This window comes from Entelurus aequoreus, linkage group LG19 (assembly GCF_033978785.1).
Source record: "Entelurus aequoreus isolate RoL-2023_Sb linkage group LG19, RoL_Eaeq_v1.1, whole genome shotgun sequence".
NCBI lineage: Eukaryota > Metazoa > Chordata > Actinopteri > Syngnathiformes > Syngnathidae > Entelurus > Entelurus aequoreus.
The window spans coordinates 27126433-27137383 of NC_084749.1; the positions used below are offsets into that span (position 1 = coordinate 27126433).

General features: G+C 36.5%; 1 protein-coding gene across 1 annotated transcript; it reads right to left on the minus strand.

The window, feature by feature from the left end:
- Positions 1 to 346: 346 nt before the first annotated feature.
- Positions 347 to 7862, minus strand: lg19h1orf52 (linkage group 19 C1orf52 homolog). Its single transcript, XM_062027544.1, has 3 exons — positions 7398 to 7862; positions 5441 to 5654; positions 347 to 1541 (listed from the first exon to the last, which is right to left on the minus strand). Exons 1-3 carry the CDS (start codon positions 7701 to 7703, stop codon positions 1387 to 1389), a joined length of 675 nt encoding a protein of 224 aa, XP_061883528.1. The 5' UTR covers positions 7704 to 7862; the 3' UTR covers positions 347 to 1386.
- Between the last annotated feature and the right edge of the window lie 3089 nt (positions 7863 to 10951).

Here is a 10951-nt window from a genome sequence, read left to right on the forward strand (position 1 = left end):
TGCTTGTTTTCCACTCATTTTAATGAGATCCAATACAAGAGCTATTGCAACAATGTTTAACATGGCGGTTGAGGGACAACAATAAACTACTGCTCTTAGTGGCACAATATTAAAATGTTGGTAAAGTAACAGCTCTCTGTCACTGTCAGTCAAACCTTAAAGGTATAAAGATGTTAATATTTGACATTGGATTTCAATACAGTGTATGAGCATCGCACTCGTTTGATAATGCTAATGTTATACAGGTTTACCTCAGTAATATAATTCTATGTGTAGGAAGGTTTCTCCTGTAATTCCAAAAAAAGGGTTGTTGAAAAAAGGTAGCTAAAAAACTTTTCCAGCAACAAGCTGAAGAGCAATTTTTCAACAGTTATGTCTGCGCCTTTCTGGTCATTTTAGTCTGGATATGGTTGATACAATCAGTCTGCGGGTGCGCATTACGGGCAAGGCCAGGCACATACCTGGAAGCTGGAATCTTATCAGAAGCATATTTACAGCTTTTTCATGTCTGCCCATGATGACAGAAAGGCTCAAAGAATACCTGTGATCACAAAACTGTTCCTAAGTGGAGACATTTTTATTCTTCTTCTGCATGAAATGTTTAACCAGTAAAACACATTTGGTTTATTGACAAGTAGCCATTCATTGACAAACTTTAACACCAAGATGGATTGTAGGGTTTTTTTTGTATCACACACAATAATCTAATAATTTCAGTATTTTACACTTTATTTCTTCTGCACAAACATATTAACTGCGCATACGAAAGAAAAACATTGAGCAGACAGTATCATAGTTGTAAAATATCCAAGATGAGAACAACTACCTTACATCGACTTGTAACAGCATGGTAGTGTCAAGACTTCTAACGCCAAGGCAGTGGATTGTTGCGTGGCAAAAAGGCGCCACCTAGTGCCAAAGGTAGACAGCACAGGTCTATAATTAGAAAGTTACTATGACAACACAATATGACTGACAGAAATTGAGCATAACACATCACAAATTAAGAATACCCATAAAGTACATCTCTACACTATAGTATGTGTTATAAAAAATAATCTGGGCTCGTTGCAGAGAAATCATTGAGCAAGAAAGAGAACTAAATACTATTTTATTATGATTGCGTTCTGCCTTCATTTTCCTTATGTGCCATCTTATTTCTCAACATAGCCCCCCCCAAAAAAAAAAAAAATTCATCATCTGGAAAATGTTTGTGTGTTGACAAATCAGCTTTTATGTGTGGCATAAATTACAGACAAAAAACAACAATGCTGAAAAGATGCACACGAAGCCCAGCTACCTACCTGAGTAGGTTGTGCTAATGCTCTTTGCTGATGTAAAATGTTCAAATATGACACTGATTCCATTTTACCGCCACTTTGGACTTCACTCAATCTTCTGTCTGAGGATCCTTTTCTCCTCTTCTACAAAATTCTTGTCAGAGGTGGCTTGTCCTAAGTCTCTCTTCCTCTTCTCCTTCTGTTGAAAGCTCTCCACTCGACGTGTTTTGATGGACACAGCAGACGTCTTGGACTCATCATCTAATCAGCAGGTTAGACAATTTAGTGGAATAGAAATTATTAGTAAGGCTTCACTGTATCGCAGATTTGTCTTTTTTTTCTTACATTTTTTAAATCACATTCTACAAATTGTTGTCCTAAATTAACGGTAGAATTAAGTCTTTTGAATGTCTTACATATTGCAGTATTTGTTTTATTTTTCATGATTAGCTTGTACAATAATAATAATAACAATTATGCAGCCCTATGTTGACATGTTCCTGATTAGTTGTGTTCACTGCGGGAGTATAAATTAAATGTAAAATGTATTTTGTGCAGTGTTGACAATATTGACTTTAACTTTCTTGACTTGTAGCCACACCTTTGTCATGTTGCTTCTTGGTTTGTGCTTTGAATGTAAGTAAAATACCTCCTTTTGTGATCTTGTTTATTTTATGTACCCTGTAGTCTTGAGCGTAATTTTTGGTTATTATGTATGGTTAAATGTTTTAACAGAGTACTCAAGCACTTCCTTAAATGTAACTGTATCAAAGATTCTTCCTTTGTAAGATATAGGGGTGCACCACAAAATTTCATGTCGATATTCGGAATTATGACGTTATATTTAAAAAATAGTTCCAATGAGGCGAGATTACCCATATTGTGCTGTAGGAAGGTAAGGGGTAAAGAAACCCTGCGTGCCACCCAAAACTGCACGAGGAAAGAAAAAAAAACCCACCCGGCTTCGACAAGTCCAACATCACTATTATCAAGTGAATGCAGACCACCTACCGTAAAATTGTGCAAGTAAACATTCTTGTTAGTAATGTTTATACATGCGTCCAGACAGAAGCAAACACAGTCTGAAGTTCGTTTTTCTTAACATTATTAACGCGCCAACAGCAGCCCTCATTACACTGTTAGCACAGCACTAGCCTAGCAAGTAGCCGAAACAACAATAACACACCACTTACAGTGGTTACGGGGACCGAGGTTGCATTCAAGAACACCTTGAAATTTCAGCATCAAACATTATGACTCAAGTAAGTTGTTTGTTGCACGTTCTATATGTTCAGTTTTGTTGCAATAATTATTAATTTTTTTTGTAAATAGTATTTCTTATTTTTGAAGGTAGTACTTGGTTAACGTTTAATTTATATCACTGAAGTATTTACATTAATTTGTTCAACTTTAATGTCAAAAAAGTATATACAAATAAACAATTTTTTGTGTATTTGGGATCCCTATACCATAAATCTCAAAAATTTCACATCAAACCATTGTGGCATGGCGGAGATATTTGTAAAACAAGCTTGCCTTCCTTCATACTTGGTAGATAGTGACTAATTTGTCCTTAGTTATGTCAACATATTTTGCCATATTTGCTAAAGTTTTACCTGAGGACCTGAGCGCGAGTCCGCCATTGTAGTCTGAATTTAGTCACGAGGTTCCTTATTTTTCTCTATCCTCTTGTTGTGGGGCAGGGTTGAGTTGAGTTGAGTTTGAGTTTATTTCGAACATGCAAGCATACAACATGATACATCACAATTTCTAGTTTCTCTTTTCAACATGTTCGAAAAGGAGTAGGAAGAAGCAGAGCTTATTTAATCCTACCCCTTTTCTTTTACATAACAGTTGCTAAAACTTTTGTTCACTTCCTGTTCTCAATTTATTCACAATATACTCCATAAGTAATCACAATAAAAATAAAAAAATAATAATTGGTGAAGTAAGTTATATTTCATATGATGAGATAAGTAATATTATTTTGAGGGTGAAAGAATGGATGAATTAAATAAATTCAGAATGTTTATCATTGTTCTTCTTCTTTGTACTTTGTAAAAACTTTAAGTTTGAAGAGTTTCTTGAAGTGGATCATATTAGTACATTGTTTGATTGCTTTGCTTAATCCATTCCATAATTTAATTTAACATACTGATATACTGAAGGTCTTAAGTGTTGTACGTGCGTACAAATGTTTCAAATTACATTTTTCTCTAAGATTATATTTCTCCTATATAATCTTGACTGGTTCATACATGTTTGTTAAAATCCTGCGCTGTCGTCAATTCCAATAAAAAGTATCATACAATTTGAACTTATATCTGTCAGTAGATTTGATATGTAAGTGCTAAAAATTACAACATGGCTGATGGAGAAAATACTCAGCCAAAATGGAGGCACATTAATAAGACCACCCACAAAACGGTGTATCCTGAAGAGACGGTAAAAAGCAGATTGAAGATGGTCTGTAAAACATAATATGAACAAAAAAATGTGACCCCAGCACCACCACTGCATTTTATGTAGACCACTAGGAAGTGTTTTAAATGTAAAAAATAATCATACTTTGATCCCTTAAAACACCGGCACCATTTTTAAAGCACTGATTTAGTACGAGTTATAGTAGTGAGGTCATATTTGGTTAGGACATTACTACAGGTATAGTTTGTCAAATTCACCTTTGACGACTCCTCACTTCCAGGTGTGCACAAACTACAGTTACATCGTCTTTAAAAATAAATAATAGATAAAAATAAGTTATCGGTTATGTGTAACAGTCTTGAAAAAACAGGAAGTTATCAGTTTTGACCTGAAAAAAATATCATGCATCCCTAATAGGACTGAGCGGTATACCGGTATTATAGTTAATACAGGTATATTTTAGAAAGCGGTATACATTTGAAACGTTACCACCTCTTCTTTTGATATGCCTTTGTTACGGACGTTTGCTCTTCTCTGCGCCTGACCAGCGAAGCACAGGGCATCCTCTTTGGATCGCTCCTGCCCCTTGCGTGTTTACACCAATTTGCTTGAGAACCTATATCTCACCTTTAGAGACTTTATCACTAATCTCATGTGTTTATGTTGTTCACTTCTTGTTAGCGACTTAGCACAGCAGCGATCGATAGCTCCTTTCTGCAGCTTGCTCGTTGTGTCAAATGTTTAGCGAGACCTCGGTTTAACAGTGCCTCTCTCTATAGCCTGTGCCGCATGCGGACTAAGCTAATGTAGTAGTAGCTAGGTGGCTGAAAAGTAGTTTCAAACTAACCAGCCAGCTGCTTTCACCGCAGTGAGTGAGTAAAAGCTCCATCTAATCCCCGAGCACAAGCGTAATGCTATAAACCTAACGTAATAAACAAAATGAACGAAAACTGCTTTGACATAGAAACGGCTAACTAATTACTCTATAAAAAATGAACAACACATTACGTTACTACTTACAACAAAAATAATCTGAGTACTCTCAACAATGGGTGTCGAGCCGTAAAACACTTAGACAACCTTAAGTACTTTGCACATTTTTTTTAAGATACCGGTATATACCGTTTACCGCCATTCGGACTGAAAATACCGCGGTATCAGTTTTGGTCAATATCGCCCAGCCCTAATCCCTAATAATAATAATGCTCAGTTTGAAAGACACAAGTCAAAGGGGTAGTAATAACTTAGAAGTGTACCGTCTGTGACAAACGGAGAAGCGTTTTTGTTTTGTTACTTACATTTAGCTACACAAGAGTCAAAATTTTTGAAATTTCTCAGTAAAGTCTGATGCGCCCCAGTTGCACACCACTGCAAACTACGAGCACAATAATAAACACTGTAAAATTAGTAACAGAGAGACAAAATTAGGTAGGATTTGTACTACAAGATTGAATGTAATTTTTACAGATGCATCTTACCTTACTATGTAGAGAATTGACCATACCATTGACTAAGTACATTTTTACTTTAGCAACTATTAAGCATATTTATATCAAACTCTTTCGGATTTAAATATAAACATTATTTTATTTCCGAGAAATTTTAATTTAGTTTCACTGTAAAAAACGTATGCTTACAGTATACTCCCACGGTGCATATTGAAACAAATGAAATGCAGTGATTACTTCAACTCCCTTGTTTGTATATGTTCTTGTGCATATTTAAGGTGCACTGACCTGAGTCAATAAGCTGCTCCTCAGGCGGGAGGAACTTGGCTTTGCCTGCGTGACCCTTTGGTGCATCCTCGCCATTGTCCTCATACACATTGGACCACTTTATAGCCATGTCCATGCCAGGAGGGGGGCCCTTCTTCTTCTCAGGCTCTGCTGCTGTATACGTTTGGGGAGGTGGCACAGCATTTGTGACCCATGGCTTAAACTCCTTGGGAGCCTGAAAATAGCAGCAACAAGTAAATAAATAAGCTTTACTTGTACGTAGTAGGAAACTAAACATAGTATCTATTTATGATATCAACACAGTTCAGTCCTCTTCTTTTATCTATAAACGTACTTACCTCACTAATATGCTTCCGACACCTTTCAAAGATTATTTTAAGACCAATTCACAAATTCATCATCATAATATTAGAATAAACTGATAATCTCTGTCCTACCTTTGGCCATATCACTCTTAGCCAGTTTTCCATTAAACACAGAGGTCCTTTACTCTGGAATAGTTACCCGTGTATTGCAAACTCCTCATCTTCACTGACTAATTTTAAACATAGATTAAGGGACAGCTTGATGAATGAACATACTCCATCTGTTCCTACCTTATAATGTAGCCCTATTACTTCATACATACACACACCCTCACACTCACCTATACTCAATACCTATTTTTTCTATGTACTATGTTTAGTTGTGTTTGTTAATTTACTGCTTTAGGTGAGAACCTTGTATAAAACTTTTTGGGTTTATTTTCTTACCTGCACTTATTTCTTATTACTAGGGATGTCTGATAATATCAGACTGCCGATATTATCGGCCGATAAATGCTTTAAAATGTAATATCGGAAATGATCGGTATCGGTTTCAAAAAGTCAAACTGTATGACTTTTTAAAGCACCGCTGTGTACACGGCCGTAGAGAGAAGTACAGAGCGCCAATAAACCTTAAAGGCACTTCCTTTACGTGCCGGCCCAGTCACATAATCCATCCTATCCATCCATTTTCTACCGCTTGTCCCGTTCGGGGTCGTGGGGGTGCTGCAGCCTATCTCAGCTGCATTCGGGCGGAAGGCGGGGTACACCCTGGACAAGTCGCCACCTCATTACAGGGCCAGTCACATAATATCTACGGCTTTTCACACACACACAAGTGAATGCAATCCATACTTGGTCAACAGACATACAGGTCACACTGAGGGTACCCGTATAAACAACTTTAACACTGTTACAAATATGCGCCACACTGTGAACCCACACCAAACAAGAATGGCAAACACATTTCGGGAGAACATCCGCACCGTAACACAACATAAACACAACAGAACAAATACCCAGAACCCCTTGTAGTACTAACTCTTCCGGGACACTACAATATACACAACCCGCTACCCCCCCACACACACCTCAACCCCGCCCACCTCAACCTCCTCGTGCTCTCTCAGGGAGAGCATGTCCCAAATTCCAAGCTGCTGTTTTGAGGCATGTTAAAAAAAACCAATGCACTTTGTGACTTCAATAGTAAATATGGCAGTGCCATGTTGGCATTTTTTTCCATAACTTGAGTTGATTTATTTTGGAAAACCTTGTTACATTGTTTAATGCATCCAGCGGGGCATCACAACAAAATTAGGCATAATAATGTGTTAATTCCACGACTGTATATATTGGTATCGGAATCGGTAATTAAGAGTTGGACAATATCGGATATCGGCAAAAAAGCCATTATCGGACATCTCTACTTATTACGTATTTCTCATTACTAATTTCTTGTCTCAATGTTTTGTTTTACAATGTTATCTCTAGTTTTGTTCATATTGTGCGAACAAATAAATAAAACAAAATAAATTACAAAGAAATACAGATAATTTCTGAAAGAACAAAAACAGAAAGTGTCTCGTTATTGGTACCTGGCGTAGAAATGACTCTCCAATTACAGTATTTATACCTATTAGTTACTGTTGTACCTCTTCGGGTGCTTTAACTGTCAGGCTATCCCAGTCTATCTCCTTGTTCAGAGGATTGTACAGGAAAGTCGGTTTGGACACCGAGCTGAAGAGCTCATCTGGCTTCGGTAGAACACTTCCACCGGCAGCCCGTTTGCTCCCTGACCGGGAAGAGTCAGGTTCGCTTTCCTGAGAGTCTTTCTCCGGCTTCTGGCTCCGCTCTCCCTGGCCGCCCTTCGCCTCTTCGTCTGAATCGCTGCTGTCGCTCAAATCGTCGTAGCTCGAAAAGAAACCTAAAGAGCCGGTCTTTTTGTCTTCAGTCATCATGTAGCGCTACGTAATGTCTTGTCTACATGAACTCTTTACACGCAATTCCACACACTTGTGATTAAGATACGATACAACTGCATTTAGTAGGTTGCGTTTCCACAGCCGGACTCCATTTTGAATAAGCCTCCAACTCTGTCGTAAAGCACTTCGTTGTAACTTATGTCGTAAAGATTGTCGCAAAGACAAACACTAGGCGTACCATAATTATCGTATGTATATGATATTACCCTCTGTACAAACAATAATTCCAAAAATCCCAATGAGTACGATAGTTTGACCCCTTTTGATTGATTGAAACTTTTATTAGTAAATTGCACAGTACAGTACATATTCCGTACAATTGACCACTAAATGGTAACACGGTCACCAGAATAAGTTTTTCAACTTGTTTAAGTCGGGGTCCACGTAAATCAATTCATGGTAAATAATGATAATAAATTCGATATAAAGTTGTTAGAAAACACACACGCTTAACATTATGAATCGTCTCTCATGCCAGATGGGGGCACATTACTGCATGTAATGTTTACTGCTTAGACCTTTATTGTGAAAGTCTGTATCCTTACTGTTGTAACAGGATGTATTGCGCTTCACTAACCGGAGGTCGGGGGAAATGCCAGTGTTCGATCAAGAGGTAAAGAATAAACAAAGCTCCCGGGCTGAACTGAGAAATAAGAGTTTTCTATGTCCAGTTTTTATCCAGATTAGTCCGGGAGCTTTGTTTATTTTTTACCTCTCTTGGTCGAACACCGGCTTTCCCCCTACTTCCAGTTAGTGAAGCGCAATACATCCTGTTACAGCAGTAAGGATACAGACTTTCACAATAAAGGTTTAAGCAGTAAACATTAGGGGTGTGGGAAAAAATCGATTCGAATTCAAATCGCCATTCTCACGTTGTACGATTCAGTATCGATTCTCATTTTTCAAAAATCGATTTTATTTTTTTAATTTTTAAATGTATTTTATTTTTATCTATCATATCTATCTATCTATCTATCTATCTATCTATCTATCTATCTATCTATCTATCTATCTATCTATCTATATATATATATATGTATATATATATATATATATATATATATATATATATATATATATATATATATATATATATATATATATATATATATATATATATATTTTTTTTTTTAAATTAATCAATCCAACAAAACAATACACAGCAATACCATAACAATGCAATCCAATTCCAAAACCAAACCCAACCCAGCAACACTCAGAACGGCAATAAACAGAGCAATTGAGAGGAGACACAAACACGACACAGAACAATCCAAAAGTAGTGAAACAAAAATTAATATTATCAACAACAGTATCAATATTAGTTACAATTTCAACATAGCAGTGATTAAAAATCCCTCATTGACATTATCATTAGACATTTAAAAAAAATAAAAAAATAAACAATAGTGTCACAGTGGCACACTTGCATCGCATCTCATAAGCTTGACAACACACTGTGTCCAATATGTTCACAACGATAAAATAAGTCATATTTTTGGTTCATTTAATAGTTAAAACAAATTTACATTATTGCAATCAGTTGATAAAACATTGTCCTTTACAATTATAAAAGCTTTTTACAAAAATCTACTACTCTGCTTGCATGTCAGCAGACTGGGGTAGATCCTGCTGAAATCCTATGTATTGAATGAATAGAGAATCCTTTTGAATCGGGAAAAATTTGTTTTTGAATCGAGAATCGTGTTGAATTGAAAAAAAAAAAAAGATTTTGAATCGAATCGTGACCCCAAGAATCGATATTGAATCGAATCATGGGACACCCAAAGATTCACAGCCCTAATACACGTCTATGTTTTAGGTGATAGTCCTGCACAGCGTCCATCCATCCATTTCTACCGCTGTCCCTCTCGCGACTTGTCCAGGGTGTACCCCGCCTTTCTCCCGAGTGCAGCTGAGATAGGCTCCAGCACTCCCTGCCACCCCTGCACAACGTCCAATAAGCTATCTACGATGATTCCCCTCCTAAACAATATTTCTAAGCTTCTGTTACGATAAGTTGCTTTTGCCCATCTGGCAACGCCAATTATTTGTTTCCATCCATCCATTTCCTACCGCTTGTTCTTTTCGGGGTCGCGGGGGGTGCTGGAATTTTTTTTTTTTTTAAAAACACTTTATTTATAAACCGAACTGGTAATCAATCAAATCAATACAATCATAATACAAACTGGGAACAATAAAAACTATACATAACAGAAAAAAACAATAAAAACATATCTGTGATTACACAAGAGGAGAACAAATATACTGTAAGCAGGGGTCACCAACCTTTTTGAAACCAAGGGCTACTTCTTGGGTACTGATTAATGCGAAGGGCTACCAGTTAGATACACACTTAAATAAATTGCCAGAAGTAGCCAATTTGCTCAATTTACCTTTAACTCTGTTATTATTAATAATTAATGATATTTATCTTTGTGGAAACACTGATCATCTTAATGATTTCTCACAATAAATATATATAGAAACAGATAAATATCAATATGCAACACTTTATTTTTACATTTTCTCTAAATGCACATTTTTCAAATTGAACACTTTCAAATGATCACTTCTAAGACAGTCTTGTGAAATCACAATATCCCATTTTAACTAGCTAGCCACTAACATTTTTTAACAAATCATGAATTACTTTGCACCATGTTTGTACAAATAATAACTCATGTAAAATACAAAAGTAAACTCTCAAATTTTTAAATCATGTCACACTTTGAACTGGACACCAAATCTGTTATCTGTTTCTTTGTCAGTTAGTGGGAAGCCTGGCATTGCATGCTGTTAACTAGTGTGTTGTACTCTGGTGTGTAACTTGACACTGCAACTCTGAGTGAGTCTTGCAGATGTGCATCAGTGAGGTGTGTTCTGTGTTTGTTCTTGATGAAGTTCATGTCAGAAAAGGCTGATTCACAAAGATAAGATTTTTCCTCATTGTTTGCGGAACCTTCTTAATCTTTTGGACATATTTTCACAGCAATCTGGCCTTAAGCTTAATTATGATAAATGTACAATGTTAAGGATCGGAAATCTAAAGGGAACGTCCTTTCGAATGGAATGCAAAGTGTTGTGTTTATAAATTTTATGCAATCTGTTGTGTTCCCTAATTTTTTTCTGTGTACATGAATGAAGGTGTGTGTTGCTGAGTCCGACTTGGACATTATCTGGACTGGGCCTGGTTTAAAAAACCCTTTAAAAAAATCTAATTT